Source organism: Mycteria americana, chromosome 1, assembly GCF_035582795.1.
Source record: "Mycteria americana isolate JAX WOST 10 ecotype Jacksonville Zoo and Gardens chromosome 1, USCA_MyAme_1.0, whole genome shotgun sequence".
Lineage (NCBI taxonomy): Eukaryota > Metazoa > Chordata > Aves > Ciconiiformes > Ciconiidae > Mycteria > Mycteria americana.
Genome location: NC_134365.1, coordinates 51,801,802 through 51,821,861, shown reverse-complemented (window position 1 = coordinate 51,821,861; position 20,060 = coordinate 51,801,802). Strand labels below are relative to the sequence as shown.

Below are 20,060 nucleotides of genomic sequence, written 5' to 3'. Positions count from 1 at the left end.
AACCTGAGACAAAAAGTAGTTAATGAAGCAGAAGAGAATTTTTAGCAGGAGAAGAAGCGATAGTCACTGCCCCCCAGCGAGACGGGAGAGAGAAGTGCTGGCTGCTGTCAGGTAGACGCAGGGCATAAGGAAATTTTGTTCCTCATAGAAACAGTACCTGTGTGCTTGTGTGTTGATTTTTGTTGTGTTTTGGGGTATCCAGCAGAATTATGAATTTTAATTTCTAAGTTTGCCTTTCTGGAGCTATGCTTAAGGTCTTCCTAGTCTGAACAACTCAAGCACAGTTCAGAGGGGAAAATTTTTTTGGCAAAGACAGTAGATGCCATTCCACCTTAATATTTGACTTCTGTATTTATTTTATCTAGGAATATTTTTGCTAAATTTTCACTGTAACGTTATTCATGTCTGTGAAATCCACTTGTCTGTATAGTTTAAGCCAATACCTCCAGAAAGTACTCGCAAGCACAGAGTTTCCAGTGTGTATTCACAGAAGAGACTAAAAATATCTGTTCTGATGCTTCTCTGAAGCTGAGTTTTAGCTGTGAACTGAGATCCACTTACCCAGATATACATAGAGAGTATTAAGATTAAAATTATACATTTATCAATTTCAGGATTTTATAGTTGCAAGTTTTACTGGCTGCTTCAGTCTTGTAATGCAAAAGCTGCCTTCCTTGTTAAATCCAGAATTTTAAATGAATGCAGTTATGTTAAAATCTCTAATTTTCCCTCTTCTATTCACTGATGATATGATTTAAAATGCTAGAATATACCCATCCAAAAAATGTTTTTGAGTGATGTAAAGTGTTGTTGTTTTGGGGGAACATGTCATAAAGCATGAATATGCCAAGAAGCAGTTAGTTCCCATGTTGAGTCTCTGGTTTTAAGTTTCCAGTGCAGTTACTGTAGATTTTAAATGGGATGTCTCCATGTACTGGGAACAGTTTCTTAGACTGCCAGCAGTACATTTGCATATGAGTAAATTATACCCACCTCACCTCCTGTTCCTAGCCCGTAGAGGTGAGCGTGTGGTTGGCAGCTTTAAGAAGCTGGTATTTCTGTATAAGCTGTAAGGAGTTATTCTTAATACTGGGAGGTTCCCACTGGAGTCCTTTGTGCTGACGCCGATGATGAAGATCAAGTTGCAGTTGTAAAGCTTCAACTTGTTTGCTTTATGGTATGGCACAGCTCCCACTTGAGAGAGCACCCGTCAGCAGGCAGGGCAGGTGGTGCTGTATGTGTGACATAGGTTCCTCTAGGTTAAACCAAGTTAAAAACAATGTGAACTCAGTTCCTTTCAAAATACCTCCTGCTGATTTTTTTTTTTCCCCTCTCACCCCAGCTTCTTACCAGCATAACCCGAGGCAAAGCAAAATGAACTTTGTTTTTAGTGGAATGTGTATCCACCTAAATATTGCACTGGAATGTCTGGTAGCTACTACAGTAGAAGATCTTGAGGGACGTGAAGGACGCAATATTTACAGAGTGTAGCTGGAGAGGTTTTGGTGCCATGTCAGACTTGTCTTAAAAGATCACACATTGACCAGTGCCTGATAATGATCAGACAAAACTTCGAGGAGAGCAGAAAGCTGTGGGTGTTCCCGTGGCCCAGCCAGCCAGACCTCCCAGCGCTCCCTCCCGGCTTCCCTGCTGGAGACCCCAGCCAGTTCCTCTTCCTTCACCCCAACCTGCTCTTCATGCTTCTCTCTTGGATCCTCCCTTAGGTCTTTGCCAAAAAAACAAAATTTCAGTGCCAAATGTTTTTCTTCCTGTAGTTTTGTTTTTCTCAAAGCTTTCATGAACTGTGACAAGATTTCTTACTCTTTGTAGCATTTCTGCTGCAGAAACATGTTTCATAATTCCTTTTTTTTTTTTTTTTGCATAAGGAAAAGATTACAATACACTGAGCAGTCTCTGAGGGGCATGCATGAAGCAAGACATTTTATGAAGGCAGGAACAATTGGCTCCTGATCATTCTTGAGTAAAAGAATGAATTTGGGTAGGGCAAGCATATGGGAGTTGAATTATTTCACTCCTACTTGAAACTTGTACAACTGCAAAGCTAAAATTGGAATGCTTGCTAGATCACATATGATTAGTTTTCAGTAGATCTGCCAGAATATTAATACCTCATTTAAAAGGTAATTATAAATCAGTATTCGTTGATATTATCAATCTAACATGTATATTTCTTTGAAAGTTTCTGATTTGGTTTCTTTCAATTTTAAGCAGTTCAAAGCTGTAGCTTGTGGAGAATAGATGGTTGACTTTCTACTGAGGATATATATTAATCTTTGACAGGATATTGTACTTTTTGGTGAACTAGACACTCGACCAGGGAATGGAAACTCAAGGGAGATGTTTTCTTGTATAGTCACACATTTGGAGTTAATTTTAGCTAAGTAAAATAGATTTTAAAACTACGAAGACTTTAATGGATTGAGGGTGCCATCTCGTGGTTGAGGAACTAAATTTATAATTGAAAACCAAAAATGCCTATTTGAACATTGGGAGGAGGCTATAATACTTCTATTATTGAAAAATATTAATCATAATCAGATCTTCTGTAATGGACTACTTTTTTTCTTAGCTTCTATAGACAAGTGAGGTGCTCAGGCAAATATCTATAATCTTCAAAATTTTTTGCATCAGCTTAAATGTAAATTATTGGAAATATGTACTTATTTTTCATTTGCTTGTTTTGTTCTGGAATTATATATACAACGTATCATTTGTCTTTGGAGGAGGCCACTGCTTCAATAACCTTATCTTCCCTGAGCAAGATATCATGATATACTTTCATTATGGAAATGCTGGTTTTCCTTTTGTTATTACTTTGACAGATTTAAAAGATTAAGTAGTAGATCTTTGTGGCATAGGTCTGCCTGAAAAGCAGATTGCCAGGGAAAAGGTGGGTTTTACTACTTTCTGGTGCTGTTTATTTCTTTAACAAAACCATATTATTTTTTTCTTTGTACAGATTATTTAAAGAATCTTTTAGAAGAATCTGCAGACTATAGGGATACTCAAGGTAAATGTCTCTTTAGATTAAAGAAATAACAGCTTATGTGCCTGTGATAATGTTTCTAAATTTTAAATGCATGCAAATACTAAGCCAGTAATAGAAATGTTTTCTATTTAGTTCTAAGTTTCTCAGCAGAGATACTGAAAGATTGAAAACTTGTATTTCAAAAAAGTTTGGAGCTGACAGTGGTGTCAGCTCACCTTTGAGTTGAAACCAAGAGATAAGAGTGAAGTTCCACAGGCAGCTTAAGCAGATATTTTGGGCACTGCTATTGAAAGAGACAGTCCTTGCATCTGTGGACCTTTCATGATAGGCAGTCTGGTCTACCAGCTGCTCACCCCCAGCTATGAGCCTTTCTGGCCTCCTCCTCTCTCCTTGTGCCAGGACAAGTGTTCATATGGCAAGAGTGAACAAGATCAAGGAGCTGCTCTGGGTTATATTTAACCTCAGGAGTTCTCCAGTTTGACTTGTCACAAGTTGCACAAACACAAGTGAATTCCACAAGTTTGCCAGCATGTGGGGGGGAAAGAGACAAGAGGAAATGAGAAGGAATAGTTGGTGATGGAAGAGGACAGGACTACATGTTCCATGGTAGTTTGAGATTAAGCTGGTTTAACTTGAGTGTAGCAATGCAATGCACGTTCAGACTGTTTGCTTCTTCCACGTGTGTGCCTCAGCAGTGCTAAAAATGCTCCCAGTCAATGTTTCCATTTCATTTGCATGAGGCCCTGTTACTTAGTTCAGTCTCTTTAGTGACATTTGTGCAAGCCCGTTATCTTTAGAAGGGTTGTGCAGATGTAGTTGATTGGACTGCAGTAAATGAGTGCCTTCAATCACCCAAGTTTGCTTTCTTATAGCTTTGTCTGCTGATACAGTACCGTAAAATTTATGAGTAAATATCTTTCTTAGGACATTTAGAAATATTTGTTTGAGTATATTGAAAATGTAAGCCAAAAATATTTTAAATTATGACTCTTTAAGAGATAGGAAAGTTTGTCTTGCACTTCTAATGGCTGTGAACAAACTAATGCTCGCACTGCACATTAAATAATTGACCATCTGAAAAGTGAGCAACTCAAATATATATTTTACTTTACATTTTCTTGTGATTTCTCCAGCTTCTGTGTTTTTTGTAGTTGTACCTTCCACAGTATTTTTCTCTCACTTCATACATCAAAGATAAAAGCAGAAGCTTAGTTGTAACAACGGTGTTAATTTTATGCATTTGACATGTTTGATAATCTGTCTTTGAAACTGGGTAAGAAAAGAAAATCTAATCTTTACACACCAAGATCTTTCTTGTGATAATTAAGCTTAACTTAGTTCTGACTTTGCTTTGTTAAATTCCACGGGGAGGGGGGATGAAGACTAGGTTTGGTTATGGTTAGTATTCTTGGGAAAAAACCCAAACACCACAATTCTTCCTGCTGACCTTCATTTGAATACATTACTCCAGCTAAGTGGTATAAGAATTGGAATGCTCTTCCCTGCCAAAAAACACTTTGTTTATGGACTTTGACCCTATAGATTATTTTATGTTGTTGTTTAGACTCATTTAGTCTTGGCTGTGTAAGTAGCTCTGAGATCCTGGAACTTTCCCTTCAATAACCAGCAAATTTTCTCTAACATTCTTCAATCTTTCTTGAAGTCAATGAGTAAAATTTTAAGTTTTTCATAGACATAATAGCTGATAGATGAAGGAAACTGTAACAAAAAATGCAGGTACTCATTCCTGTCTTCATGAATTTAGCTAAATTTCCCTTCGTTTTCTTTCAAGCTGGGAGCTGGGGAGTGTTAGCTGGAGCAGCTCCAACATTTCCTAGTAGGAGACCACCAGCTATTTTTCAGCAGGCTCAGCTGACATCATGACATCTATATCTAAACTTAAATTTTGATCAAATGCTTGATACGTGCTATGCCTTTTCACTGTTTGACTCCTGTGCTTGCATTGCCTTGGTTCATGAAAATCTTGAACAAAAATTCTCCTTGGATTGACTTAGGAGGAGCTTTTTGTTCGCACCTCAGTTTAGTTTCTTATATGGCTTCATGACCTTCTGAACCGTTCAGTTCAGAAAGCTGTATCTTTTAACGTGCCTTCTTTCTGAATATGAACTCAACAATAAGGGAAGTGAACACATTCTACAGTACTAACACTCTAATGGTTATCTGGGAAAAAAAAAAACCCAAGGCTTTGGTTTTACCTGGTTTGGTAGGCTTCTCTGTGGACTTTTAAGCAAATGTAGTTCCTTTATTTGAAGTGCCTGACTGCACTTCAGCTACTCAGAAGGTGCCAGATGTTTTGGAGACTACATTTTATCAGAGCAGTTGTTCTAGCTTTCAATTAAATTAGTCTTTTTTTTTCTACTTAAGTAAATTACAGGTTTTTGGGTAAGATCCTTGGATGGGTTCTGTTTCATATACGCTCACTGTTCAGTAAATTACATAATCCTTTTATGTAACCCCTTTTTGCAGTTACACCTCAGCATATATTACAGTCGAGTTGCTAGTTATTAAATATCAGTACTTAATAAAATCCCTTGTCTTTGGTAACTCTTCTCTTTCAGAGTTTTTTTTTTTTCCTTCTAGTATAAAAAGTTTGAAATTTAGAAATTTGAACTTTATACTGTGACCTTGAGGAGCAGCAAAACTAAAAGCAGAAGAAAGAAATCACAAATATTTGGATTATTTTTCTAGATAGTCTTCCATGACTGGCACTGGAGGCAGTTGTGTAAAATGGAAAAAACTTAATCTCTACATATTCTCAATTAAAATGTTGTTAACTTTTCTGCTCTAAGTAGAGACGTTGAAATTAAAGTAAATATCTGTGTGATAAACTAGAATTTAATTTTGCTTGTGAACTGTTTTGATTAGCTGTAAGAAATGATTGACTTGCGAGGGCACACTTATTAAACCATGATCCAAAGGCTCTGGAACCTATGGGAAGTGCTCCTGAATGCAGTGACTGTACAGTTAGGTCGTTGAATCTTGACGTGATATGGAAGGGCAATATTGTACCTGTGCTTTACATAATACCAATGCTAACTAGTCTGTATAACCAAAGCATGATTTCTTCATCCTTCAGATGCTCTAGCTGTTGTCATAGAAGTTGCAAACCATGCCAATGACATCATGAAGCAGGGAGTAAGTATTTTGACTTATGAAGCTGGTTGAGTAAAGCTTTTTCTCTCTCTCTTTTTTTTTTTTTTTAAAGTCACAGATGCAAGGGCAATTACTTACCTTTTGCTTTTTCTCCCTGTAGGATAACTTTCAGAAACTCATGCAGATTCAGTACAGTTTAAATGGACACCATGAGATTGTACAGCCAGGAAGGGTAGGTCCTCCAGATGGCATTCAGCAGATTGCAGTAAAAGTGCAGCACAGATGATATGCAAGCAAAGTACTGAAGCTGGCATATACCAAGGAGAAAATGGTCCATCGCTTAATTACTCGATTCTAACAGTCAAATGAATATTGCCTCTCCATATGTGTGGGGTTTTTTTTAAGCATTTATCTGATGAAAACTTACGATTTTTAGAATAGGATTCTTTGCCAGATCTTGCAGGCAGGTTTTTTTCCTCAAGCTTGACTTTGTATGTGTCATGGTTTCGAATGCAGCATGGAAAACTGTAATATAGCCATTCGCACTCACTTTTAGAGAAACCTAAGGATGAACAGCCTTTCTCAGAAAGGGAACCTTGAATCTCAAAACTCCTGCAGCACTTCTAGTGTAGTAATAATAAAAATAATCATAATAATAATGATGATGAAAAAGTCAGCTCATTTGTATGGCTTGTGGCCTGAAAAGCTAGGTTTTGAATTGCTTGTTTTAATTTGCTAGGTCTTTCTGAAAGAGGGAACATTGATGAAGCTGTCCCGGAAGGTCATGCAGCCACGAATGTTTTTTCTGGTAAGATGCTGTGTATGTTGCTGTGTGCCTAACACTAGTGTAATTTTAAGTGGTTGAAACATTACACCGCAAATGTAAGTAACTAATAACTTCAGGTAGTGGGAAAAATGACCAATTGTTGCTGTTCTACTTGCTCAGTTCTAATTTAGAGAGATCATCTGTTGCATATGCACTGATTTTAACAGAAAACCATTTCTCACTAAAATGTACTGTTTTGAACAATGCTCGTTTAAAATTTGAGTGCTTTTATGAGAAGACGTTATCTGTGGTAGTGCAAAAACTAAACCAGTTACTCCATTCCACTTAGCCATACCAGATCTTAAAACTTACAACTCCACCGCTCCTATCGCATCCCTTCCCTTCCTCCTCCTCTCTCCCTCCCTCCTCCTCTCTCCTTCCCCTGCACAAGCCTGCTTGCATCCTGAGCGGAGCACTGGGCTGGAAGTTGAGTGCTGGGTTCTCTTCCTGTCTCTGCTACTGTTTTGTTTTGAAACTTCCTTGCATCTCTGAAGTTTCTGTTTCCACTTGAACCTTTTGTTTCTCTCTTCTATTTAGACAGTAAAGCAACTGTTGCTGTGTGTAATTTGTGGCGTTACTGGTCCACAGCCCTGGCTGAAATCTGTCTTGTAGTTACTGTAGTACAAATAAGTATCTCCCTAGGCAGTCATGGAGTATATATTCTAAGCTTGCAAGTGCCTGTCTTATGCTCTGGAGATGACTTTGTAGCATATAAAGCACTGAGATAACTGCAAATGATATCAGTTAAGGTAATACTCTCAAAAATCTGGTGCTATCTCGAGCTGAACTTCCCAAATCAGATGTTTCTCATTTGAGTGGCTCTAACTCAGATTTTCTTTTTTGGTTTTTTTGGGGTTGTGGCTTGGTTTTTTGCGGGTTTTTTTTTAGATATAAAAGGTGCAGGTTAGTGTTTATATCTTTAGACGCTTAAGCAGTGATTTTTCCATGGATCATGTTGTGAAGATTTAGTAAGGCTTGTGAAACATTCAGTTATTTTGCAAAGAATCTCGTAGCAAAAACTTCTGAGACAGTTCAGTTTTCTGGTCTGTGTTTGTGCAGTAAATGAAGTTTGGATCTATGTGTTGAACAACACAGAAAACAAACAAACAAAAATCTTAATAGCTGTTCAGTAAGTGCACCGAATTAAGCCAAGTCTAGTAGAACAGGAAATAAACAGTAGATGCACATTTAACCTGGTAAAATTCACATAGTACATATGGATAAGTTTGTCGTCATAATAATAAATTGCTAATCTTAATTCTGCTATCTCCAAGTTTCTGCAATGTTTTGCTTTGTTTGAATGGTTAATTCTAATATCCTTTTAAAGTAGTTTGTTATACAATATAGCTGTGTACATGAGAAACATTTTTGTTGTTTTTGACAGCCTGTTCTTTGACGTCCATGCGCTGTTTACTCATGTGCGAAATATATATTTACACAAGGGGGATATAAATAGACACCTATTGTTATCTAAATTCATAAATGAAAATGTTTCTTGGATTCTAAGTGGAATAATAGGAAGTAGAAGATGCCTTCTGGACAGTTGGTCTCAGTGCTGTATGAGTTCTGTACTTCCAGTAAAATGCATCTGAAATTATCTGTCTCTAAACAGTCTTTAGTCATTAAAAAGCATTCCTTCTGTATTACAGTTCAATGATGCCCTGTTGTATACTACTCCAGTTCAGTCAGGGATGTATAAACTCAACAACATGCTGTCATTGGCTGGAATGAAGGTAAGTCACTTGTTAAAATTAGTCTTTCTCCAAATCTATTTAAACTTAGGCCTTCAAATTTTCAAAATGCAACTATGTTTATTGTTGGAAAAAGATACTAAGGATGCTTATGTTCCAGAGCTTACGTTTAACTTACAGGCTTAACTACAGGCTTAACGTTTCTTGCATAATATGGCCTGTGGGATTGCTATCTAGGTTTCCCTAAAAAAATCCATTGCCACAGGATCATCTCGCCTGCATTTCACTCAGTATTGTCCTACTCTGAAGTAGTCTGCCTACTTATTTTTTGTATTGTATTTTGTTTGGACTGCCTCATTTTTGCCTTGTAACTGCTTTTTATTGCCCACACCCAGAGATTAGGCATCTCTGCCCGATAAGCTTCTGGTGGATCAAATCTCCATGGTTTATAGGGATCTGCTAACTGTGAGGGAAGGGATGGCTTCTGTTTCTGAGCCTTTGTGAAAAGCATCAAAGTTAAGCCCGGAGCCCCTCTGGGTAGTGATAAGGGACATGCACGCCATATACATTGACCTGGTCTCTGACATGACGGTGCGAACAACAAACCATCGCCTCAGGAATCAAGTAGCTTGTCTCTGGTCCTGTCAGAGAAAAGCACCAAGTCCAGGTGCAGTGCAGATCTGGTGCCCAGGTCCAAGCTTTTGCAGGCAGAGCTGCAAAATCTCTTCTGCCAGCAGCTGTCCCGTGGTGGCTCAGAAGCACTCTTAACTTTTAAACCTCTCTCTGGTTGAAACTTGGTAGCTGAGAAGGATCAGCAGGGTGGTCCAGCCCTTGGGGGCATGGGGCAGATGCCCACTCTGGGTACACCAGTAGGCTACGTCTTGTCCTGCAGCAGCAGCAGGGCCTTTTTTTGCCCAGTTGCAGGAGGTTCTTAGAGGGCAACAGGCTTGGGCACATTGAAGCACAGCAGGAGGTGCCTGATAGCTCTTGAGCTTCATGCCCCTGTACATCTCCAGTGTTTGTATGGGGCCACAGTGAAATAAAATGGTAGGCTGCATGTAATCTTACTGTAGCTGGGCCCTCCGGACTGGTGTATGATCTCCTACTTTTGAGATTTTTCTCTCCAATGTACCCCTTCTGCAATAAAAATGTAAGAGATTTTACAGTAAGTAAAACTAAAGCAACTGTAAAAGTACTGTTTCAGTTTGAATGTCAAGTTTCTCTCTCGACTGAAGGTTAAAAAGCCAACCCAGGAAGCATATCAGAATGAACTGAACATTGAAAGTGTAGAGAGATCCTTCATTCTTTCAGCAAGGTAAGTCTTACAAATGAATAATGATTTAAAAACTATGTGATTTCAAACAGGCCACGTAAGCTTTTTATAGCTTATTTTGCACTTATGTAATGAAAAGTTACCCTTGGCTAGAGTAATTACAGAATAGAGAGAGTGACAGATGGGTTTCTGAAAATAAGGTAGGCTTTGTTCTAATTTACTTTTGTTCACATTCAAAATCTGATTTTGAAAATTTAAGTTTATTTTTAAGTGGGCTGGCAGAAAGAAAGCCTGGTCACATGTAAGAATTTTCACAGGTACCATATGAATTTGTAGTCTCTAATACAGTTCACCCTGATTTGTAAGGAAGACTGCCCATTGTGAAGTGATGGATAGAAGCACAAAAGCTATAGTAAATGTGGCTGGTATTTGAGCAATTTGGGCTTAAGGCTGCAGCTGGTAGGGGTTCTGCTGTCCTCAAGACAGTTAGCTGTTAATCAGAGTGAATAAAACTCTTGCTTGGTTCCTCCTTTTCACCGTAGCTACACCTTCAGAAACTTTAAGTAAATTGAAATATTATCCTCTCGCTGCCTTTCCTTGAGAGGAACAAGAATTAAAATTGTTTCAATTAAATTAACTTTAGGCTTTGCTTGTCAGTATTTTTTGTTCTTCCAAAGTTACTGATAATGCGCCGTCAGTGTGTTAACAGGACAGGATATGAAGCACCACAATACCTTTTGATATTGTTATTGGTAACTGATATAAATTGGAAGAAGTCATCCTGTTCTTCTAGCTAAAATAACAGTGTAATTGAAACAAGAAATGCATCTCGGTGAACCTGAAATTATGGAAATAGCAGCAATTACTGGAATGGTGCTTGTCTTTACCAGAAAACAAAATTCTCCGTGTAGCAGCAAAAGGATACATGGCCACTAAACCAGAGCAGCTCTGGTCTGCCTTCACCGAGATGCCTTTAGGAAAGACCTGGTTTTTGTGGATTGTTGTTTTTACTGTGTTTGAGTTGGAGTTTTATATGTTCTGACATTTGTGACAGTGCTGATGCCAATGAAGACAGACATGTTTTCTCTTTAGTTTAGCAAAGCTGAGCAAGGGCAGACTGCTGCTTTTTGTGTGACCTTGTAAATACTGACATGAGGATGTCTGCACAAAAGATAGCAGTATCTCTAGCTGAGGGGTAGACCAAGGCTAACCTTGTCAAAGTAGCCAAAGGAAGTAGCTCAATTGTCTGAGTAGTAGTTATTTATAACAACAGACTTGAAAGGAGTGGTTTTGTATTTTTTCAACAAATTTAAATGTTTCTTATGGTTCTTTTGCACATTGGGGAAAAAAGATGCATTTCACAGTTTAGGGTATGATTCTGCTCCAGTAGTATATGAGTAGGTCCGTGCTGCTTAGGTGCCTTGGTGGCTGGGTGTCACACAGATACATGAAGACATTTATGGGATTGCAGTAGGCAATGTGGATTTATCTCTGCTTGACTTTAAACAGCATTTCACTTCTAATTCAGTAATTTTAAAAAATTGTAAAAAATCATTGGAACTTGTGAAAAGATCATAATCTTGAAATACGACCTACCTATTTTCCACAAAACAGGACAGAGTTGTCTTTTTGAGAAACTGATTAAGTGGTAGATTAAAAGCAACTCCTGTGAAATACATGCTGGTCCATAGGGAAAAACCCCTATATATAACATTCTCATCAAATTGGGCAGAGTTTGTGACATGCTTTTGTCTTGACCTTGAAATTACTGGAATTACCCTCACATTAGCAACTAAAGCTGCTCTGATTTGCTCTTTCTTTTTTAGCGTTGTTGGTCTTGCATCTTTGGAGAGCATTCAGCTCTGTTACTTTTATACTTGCTGGAAGCTATGTGTGTGCAAGAACCCTAAGTTACACAACAGTGACAGAGAGGTTGCATTTGCTTGGGATGAAGGAGGTGCTGGGGGCCCCATGCATAAATGAGGATTTTCAGATTGTTACCTGTCTGTAAGCAAGGCCTAGGTCTGTTGTGGTGTAGGAGGGAAACAAGTGAAAAACTACCAGCAATAGGTGCTTGCATATATTTTTTCCCCAATTAATTATATTGTTCCTATTGATAAATATCCTGGATGTGAAGAGAATCAGTATCTTGTCAGTACAGACTGCATCTTCCTTTTAATGATACCTCCTTCTAACAACTTCTTGGCCTCTACGTGGTAAAAATCTCAATTACAAAACTGTTCAAATTAATCTTACAGACATTGGAGACAAATTTGACTTCCGTGTTTTTTCAAATAATAAGCATTATGTGGAGTGTACACCAACGAAGAGATTCTGAAATGATCCTGGGGGCAGAGACAGGGAGGGGAGCAATTAAGCTGGTGAAAAATTGCTAGTAATAAAATGTCAGCCAGTTAATAACTGAAGTATAGATTAATGCCTGGACGAGAGTCTTTGTTGCTTCAGTTTTAGTTTTACTGACTGCATTAGTATTCTGCTTTATCTAGTCTGGATTGAGGTTTCAGTTTTTCTGGGATATCTGTAGGAATGTGTATTGTTTTACATGGTACAATGCAGTATTGTACTAGAAATCTCTTAATCAGAGAAACAAGTTAGCGCATCTGCACGATACAGCACTGTGCAGAAGTAAAGCTTTGGTCCTGAAAACAATAGTCGTGCCAGTCTGACGTGGTCTGAGGCCAGCTGGCCCCGTCCCCCTCCGTAAGGCTAGCGAAGAGCCACCCCAGGCAGACATAGCTGCATCGCCTCCCCTGACATTAAGGACAGCTCATGCAAGGCTAGCTCAGCTGAGAGAGGTGCCCGAAGGCTCTGATCCTGGAAACAACAGGGACATACTTCTGTGAGCCCTCCTGGGACCACCGAGCTGCTTACTCCATTGGGCAGCTGCGACATGTGGTCCTAGCACACGTGTTTGCAAACCAACAATTGCTGGGGCTCTCTGCAGTCCATTTAAAAGTTTTCTGCTGTTTTGTTAAATAAAATCTTAAATTAAAAAAAAAAAAATTTAAAAAACCCTAGGAAAACCTTGCCATTTCAGTCAATAAAACAGCTTTTGGAAGGATGCAACAAATACTGGACCTGCAGTGAGGGAGGTGGTGGGGCTGTGCAGCTGTGGGGGAGGGCTGGGAGTGACAGCAGAAGAAACACTGCCTATTTTGCTGCAGCAAACCATTACATCAGTTCAGTTGCTGATGGCACCGCCTTTGCTCTTAAGTTCCGAAGGATTGTAAACAACCCTAAAGGCTAGCACTAGCAAACCTTCCAAGTGCGAGCTCCCTAGCGAAATATTAGGGTGTAAACCATGTAGCTCGTTGTGCGAGCAGCCCTGTATGTAGCAAGCCCCACATGACGGGGCATGCGTAATCTCCAAAAACTGGGCCAACTTTAAATTTAATTATTTAATATAGTTTTAGGAACCTAATTAAATGTAACTATATTTTGAAAAAGCCAAAGGAGTTGATTAGTTATGAATGTTATGTAGCTAATGCAGACCAGTTGCTCTTACGGGGTGAGGAAGCAAAGGTAAACAAACTGAACGAAATGTTCTGCTCAGAGTGTGCGATATTGGGACAGACAATAATACATTGCTTTTCTCTTGCTTGTATCTTACTTCCTCTCCTTTTGTTGTGATTTCGTTGCTGTGTGCGCTAGATCGGTTTTTTCCCTGGTGCCTCACAGGCTTCCCCCATGTTTACCTCTACCAGATTTGTCCTCTCTGATTCTGTTTAGTACTCAATTTCATCCAGTTCAAAACCCTGACTCAAAGTATTTTCCTTAAATGTTCAAAGATGATCAAAGCTTCCAAATTCACCTACAAAAGCCATTAAACAAGAATTGGTGTTGCAGCGTAATTTGGGTAAACCATTGCTTTCCTTGTCCCTAACTTTCCTTTATATATTCATCATGTTCAATTGCTTGGTTTAAACAATTTACTTGATACTATTTAAGAAGTGAGGAATAAAAAAAATGTTGGTAGTAGATACTGGTTTAAATTTTAGAAGCCCTTTTAAAGCTGGCAAGGCATCTTAAACAAGTGGTCTAGCTGTTCCTCTGCCACAAAACTGCTTCTTCCTTCCTCAGAGCACCCTCCATGGTGCTGGCACAAGTAGTTGTTCAGCTGCATGATGAACCCAGTTGGTGAATTGATCCAGAGGAAGGGCAGGTCCATGGCTTGCTTTAATATGGATTTGTTTCCCAGTCCACCCCACTGCACTTACAGCCCACTGTGCAGCCATGTGTGTTCTGGCACAAGGGAGAAAATAAGACTTAATGGCCGAGAGGGAGTATGGTAAGCTGCCCTTTGCGGCAGCAGCAGCATGGATTTATATTGTATGAAAGTAGCGTGCTCAGGAAGCACTTTGGCATTGCACGTAATCCAGTATAGCTGCAGGCTCCTGCTGTGCCAGACGCTCCTTGTTCTCCCTGCTCCCGGAGCCATGCCACTTCAGCCTAATGCTTTCCCTGCACTTGATTAGTGATCTACCAGCTGTGGGATAAAGAGATACAGTAAGCTCATCTGTTTATCTCTTCGGGTTAGCTAATCCGATGGAAGAAAATTGGAAAAAAAGCATTATTTCAAAGCAGCATGACCTGGTAGGAGCGAACAGTCAGGAGCACAATGCTGGGGAAGAGACAGCGTATTTTTTTCTGACAGAAGCTTGGGGTTGGGTATAACAAACTGCACCCTGAGACAGTAGAAAGGGGGGAAAAACGGCTTACTGAAATTTCAGAGTCCCCCTCAAGAGGGAGGGCCCATGCCTTTGTTCTGGGAGCACCATTTACACCAGTGTTACTCAAGCTATTCAAGGGTCCAGGGAGAAGCGGGAGGCAAGGACATAGAAGCCTTGACACAATCACAGGGTGTTTTGGAAGGAGGAAAGGGAGGGAGGGAATCCACATTATAACAACAGACACAGAAATCTTTTTTAGTATTAATCAACACAAATAACTGACACCATGCAGACAGTTAAAATAATGCCAGTTTCGGTAGGAACTAGAGACGGTCTATAAAACTGAAATTGCAAGAGAGTTAAGTCAATGTGTAATAAAGCTAATGGAATTCTAATCAACACTTGCTTCTTAGTTTTAAATGTTAATAATAATAAATTGATTTTTTTTTTTACTCCAACAGTTCTGCTACAGAAAGAGATGAGTGGTTAGAAGCTATCTCTAAGTCAATTGAAGAATATACAAAAAAGAGAATCACATTTAATCCTAGCAAAAGTCTTGAAGAGGTATATCACACCATTATTGTTGGTTTGTTCCCTTTTTGAATATAAAGTTTCTTTGCAGGTGTTTAGAGATACAAGAGGCATTCCATGATGAATAATAAAACAGGATGGTAAATGATAAGTGAACAGATGATGGAACAGACTGATATTTCATAATGTTATCTACCTCATAAATTTAAAATTATTTTCTTCCAAAAAACCCAAACCAGCTTTCTCAGTTCTCTTGGTAATCTTGTGAACAGAAAGATGAAATGAAAAGATTTTAAAATATATCAGCTGTTGATATAAATAGGCTGGTAAAGCTTGAAAGTCACACAGCCTTTTTGAACTGATTAAATGCAGCTCTGTTTTCAGGCTTGCATTATAACAGTCACTGATGAAATACTAGATAACATTTAAGACCATGACAATTTATCGGAGAAGGCTTTCCAATGTAATTAAGAGTTAACCTATAATCACTGATAAATATTAATCCTATTTCTCATCACTGAATGTAATGGTATTCTGCCTGTGTTCTCTCAGGCAGATCCAGAGAAACAGGAAGAAGATAGTCCTCTGGGATCAAAGGCTCCAATCTGGATCCCTGATACTAGAGCCACTATGTGTATGATCTGTACCAGTGAATTCACGTTGACATGGAGAAGGCATCACTGCAGGGCATGTGGAAAGGTTGGGCAATTTCATGATTACCTTTTCAGTTAGTCATTCAGGTTCCTTGTGTGACAAATACAGATGGAGCCTGATTGCACCTAAACAACTCTTTTAAGGGAACACTGAACTACGACACAATTATATGGATTAAAAACAACACGTTGGGTTGGTTTTCTTTTTCTTTCTTTTTTTTTTTTTTTGAATAAGGTGTTATGACAGACCGGTGGCCAACCTTTTAACCTGTTACATGTTTCTTTTTTTGCATTTTGGAGTACTATTTATGGTTGTCTTCTGCTTCTGCAGTTATGTAGTACAAACAAAGAATGTTAGCTGAAATGAGAGAAATATCTTCCTCACTAATTTTCATAAGATAAATAATGATTTTGGTTTTAAGTTAGTACCAAACTTACTTTATTTTTAACACTTATGAAAGGTATATCTAATAAAAGTTTATTTTTCTTGTTTTAATCAAGTGAGAATATAGAATTCAATGCAGTTGAGATATCTGTGTTGTGGAGAAATTGTCAAGAGAGCAATGACTATTTTTAGTTATTTCTTTAAAAGCCCATGATTTAAACAGTTCAGTAACACCGTAGGCTTATTCTACTTTTCACGGCTTGTTAACGTTAGCTTATTGACTTGTGTAATTCAGGGATTTTTTTCTGTTTAAATTTTTATCATTTAGAGGAGGAAAGAACAGCATGTTGAACATAAGGACATAAGGAAAAGCCAAGATTTTAAACCATTTTCAATGTAAAATAGTGCCTATTTCAGGTTCTGTTATGGGATTAACAGTACTGAAGTGAACGTCTCTGAGCATTTGGTGATTTACAGGTGCACGTCATGTACAATAATGCTTTTATCTGTTTGCAGATTGTCTGTCAAGCTTGTTCATCAAATAAACATGGTTTAGACTATATGAAAAACCAGCCAGCAAGAGTATGTGATCATTGTTTCAGGGAGCTACAGAAACAAGGTAAAGAAAATCTGCACAAACTGTCTGTCTTCTTTTTGTGGCCCTCATTAACGTGGTATGTCTGTGCCTCATCTTTACTGCTGGGTTCAAGTGCCTAATTCTGCTAGTGCCTGAAAAGTAATAGGCATAGAATCATGGAATCATTTAGGTTGGAAAGGACCTTTAAGATCATTGAGTCCAGCTGTTAACCTAACACTGCCAAGTCCACCACTAAACCACGTCCCTAAGCGCCACATCTACACATCTTTTAAATACCTTCAGGGATGGTGACTCTACCACTTCCCTGAGCAGCCTGTTCTAGTGCTTGACAACCCTTTCAGTGAAGAAATTTTTCCTAATTCGAATCTAAAGGCATCTGAGGTTATAAGAGCCCAAACAAGTTTCTGTGGAGTAAGTTAGGAAGTGAATTTGCAATACACTGGCACTTCCTTCCAGAAACATGCATGCATTTGCACTACGATAATGACATGTATCTTATGCTGCTTTCGTTTTGAGATAACTAGTGTTACATTGCTTTTCATTAATCATAGGGTACAAGTGTACGTTAAAGTCCTTGCAGCTTATCATGATCTCCCAGTGGGTTCACATGTACTTTTACTCTCTGTAACTTGTATGCCTGTAAACTTCATTTTTGCCAGCTAAGCTGCTGAGATAGCTGAAGTTCTTGGCCTCTATAACAACATACATCTTCATCTTACTGAAGCTGAGTCTCTTCAGCCTCAAGCCTTGGCTCATCTGGAATTCAAGACATTGGCATATCTGCACCACAGTTCTGAGGGCAAACTCTTAATGGTTGCCTATCGCACACTGGCAACATGGATTTCAATGTAAAACACCATCACTAGAGCTATTTTCATTGAAACACTTCCAGAGAATGTGGTACTACTGATGCGTGGTGGTAATAACATTTGCTTAGAGAGGAGATTGAGTCAGTTTCCTTCTCATCCTGAGGGAACTCAAATCCATCTCTTTGAAGGAGCTTCATATCATTATGCAGAAATGAATGTAAAATCAACGGGGGCACCTCCCAGTGAGGTGGGAATCCAGTCCCATCTCACAAGACTTGCTCTGAATTCTTTCCAAAGACTAGTTTAAAATACAGAAATGAGCTATAAGCATGGACTGAAACAGTTTGCTGCCCTTCCCTCTGGCAGAGGCTCCAGTTTGACACAAGCTCTCTAGGGTATGAGGAAATCTGTGATGCCCCAGTGAAATAATCCAGCTATGGCCTCCAGTGTGCTGAGAGTGGCATTTGTCATGGGGATGTGGAAAACAACATTAACAACGCTTGGAAGTGGTGGTGTGGGAGCCTGCAATGATGGGGAAGACGGATTGCCTGGACCACCTGCAGGTCTCTGCATTGGGCACTAGAGGCTGCTGTGCTGCAGGCAATTGCAGGTGCTTGTAGCTGGGAAAAGAGCTGCAGAGCAGGTGTGGTACAGCTGGCAATCCAATTATTCTCCTGCTCTGCTCATTATTTTCAGAGCCTCACCGTGTTCAGGGCAACTCTTAGAAGCGGAGGTAATGAAGCTTAGGGCAGCCCTACTCCTTCCAGGCTGGGCTGGGAAATAGTGGTGGGTGTTGCTAGAAAACGGGGTTTTAAAGGGGTGAAGTGTTGCAGAAGTCTTCCAAGAGAGATGAAGGAACTGCCTGCAGCAGTGGAGAAAGACAGCACGTGCTCTGGAGATGGGAATCTCTAGAAGTGTGTGTGTGATGGCATGATGCTGGAAGAGGAGCCCTACAGCATCCATACTGAAAAAAGCTGAGAAGATAACAGATGTATAGTATTGAAGGACAGAGTTGGGGAACAGATGTAAAGCACAGACTGAACTGCAGAGGACAGCTCTAAAAATTCGGTGTGGTTTTTAAGACCTAATTTTCACCCTGCTTATGGGCAAAGGTAGTTCAACATCAAGAAAATAGACTTTGAAAACAAACAAGACCAACCATTTAGTTTTAAATTTCTTGAGTTTTGTTAGTCTGATTGTGATTTGGGTGATTCTAACTTATGGTGTTGATGATAATACTGAAAAGTTAATTCAACACTGAATTTAATGTGATTAGGTGTTACTATTGAAACACTGTAATTGGAATGTCAGCTGTTTATAAGAAAAAAAAAAAAAGTCCAAGAATCATTGCCTGTGTTTAGTCATCTGTGACCTGAAAGCAATATATTCATCCTGTGCATTTTAGATAACCAGTGCACTCCTAAGAGCGGATCCCCAGTCAACCATAAATCTCCATCAAGTGCCTTGTCTACAGTATTACATAGTATTCCCTCTGGAAGAAAGCAGAAAAAAATTCCTGCAGCCCTCAAAGAAGTAAGTGCTTTATTGGTCTAAAGTAATGCCTTGTTGGTATTATATCATCAATGTTAACAATGAAAAAAATAATTCTGTATTTTAGGCATCTTCTCTAGAATCAAACATCAAAATTCACCTGTAACAGTGGTTTGGGCCTTAGTTTTATATAGGCAGGGACCTGAAATATGAAGCAGTGTATAAACTGTGTAAATACCTGTGAGACTGTGATTCAGAGAGATAGTCAGAATTGTAATTTCTTTCTTGCTTCCCTGTGTTTCAAGGAATTGTGATTTACCTCTGTACCAACAGTCAATGAGAATACTCCTACACCAACTCAGCTCTTGGCTTATGATTAGGAAAGGTAGAGCTAAACTCTGCCTACCTACACTGGAGGTCTTGGGAGTGGGAGGAAGTAATTTTTCCTCTTATATAGGAACGTGTGTTCTGCAGCTGTACGTTGTCCTCAGAGTTTCAGCCCTCTCTTGTCCTGTTGCATCCAATTTAAGTTCCAACCCTTAGTGACTGCAGAAACCCGTCTTCCAGACCAGATAGATGGTGGCAGACAGAATCATTTTTCTTTCAGCCATCCGAGTTAATTAGCAACATTAACTTGAGATCAGGTAAGAATTTGAGTCTTTGACAGGAGAGGGCTCTGAAGATCTGTTTTAAAAAAAAGCTGTACTGCGAAAACCTGGACAGATGCATACATACTCTTGGGGTTTGTTTGTTGTTGTTTTGTTTTGTTTTGTTTTTTTCTCTCTTCAGGTTTCAGCAAATACAGAAGACTCTACAATGAGTGGTTACCTACACAGATCTAAGGGCAGTAAGAAACCATGGAAACACCTATGGTTTGTTATAAAAAATAAGGTGCTATACACATATGCTGCTAGTGAGGTAAGAGACTACATATTAGAAATCAAATATACAATGATAATACTGTCTTTGTAACAAAGTTGTTTATTTT

The 20,060-nt window shown here is 39.0% G+C and overlaps 1 protein-coding gene across 2 annotated transcripts in view; it reads left to right on the top strand.

Annotated features, from left to right (window-relative positions):
- Window positions 1–20,060, top strand: part of FGD6 (FYVE, RhoGEF and PH domain containing 6) — a 74,817-nt gene that overhangs the window by 46,423 nt on the left and 8,334 nt on the right. For both annotated transcript variants that reach the window (XM_075497369.1, XM_075497375.1), the window contains exons 9-19: window positions 2,981–3,031; window positions 6,108–6,166; window positions 6,285–6,356; window positions 6,864–6,932; window positions 8,600–8,683; window positions 9,877–9,956; window positions 15,067–15,169; window positions 15,689–15,835; window positions 16,691–16,793; window positions 18,987–19,114; window positions 19,862–19,990. In XM_075497369.1, coding sequence (XP_075353484.1) covers window positions 2,981–3,031; window positions 6,108–6,166; window positions 6,285–6,356; window positions 6,864–6,932; window positions 8,600–8,683; window positions 9,877–9,956; window positions 15,067–15,169; window positions 15,689–15,835; window positions 16,691–16,793; window positions 18,987–19,114; window positions 19,862–19,990 — 1,025 coding nt within the window. The remainder of the gene's footprint in view (window positions 1–2,980; window positions 3,032–6,107; window positions 6,167–6,284; window positions 6,357–6,863; window positions 6,933–8,599; window positions 8,684–9,876; window positions 9,957–15,066; window positions 15,170–15,688; window positions 15,836–16,690; window positions 16,794–18,986; window positions 19,115–19,861; window positions 19,991–20,060) is intronic.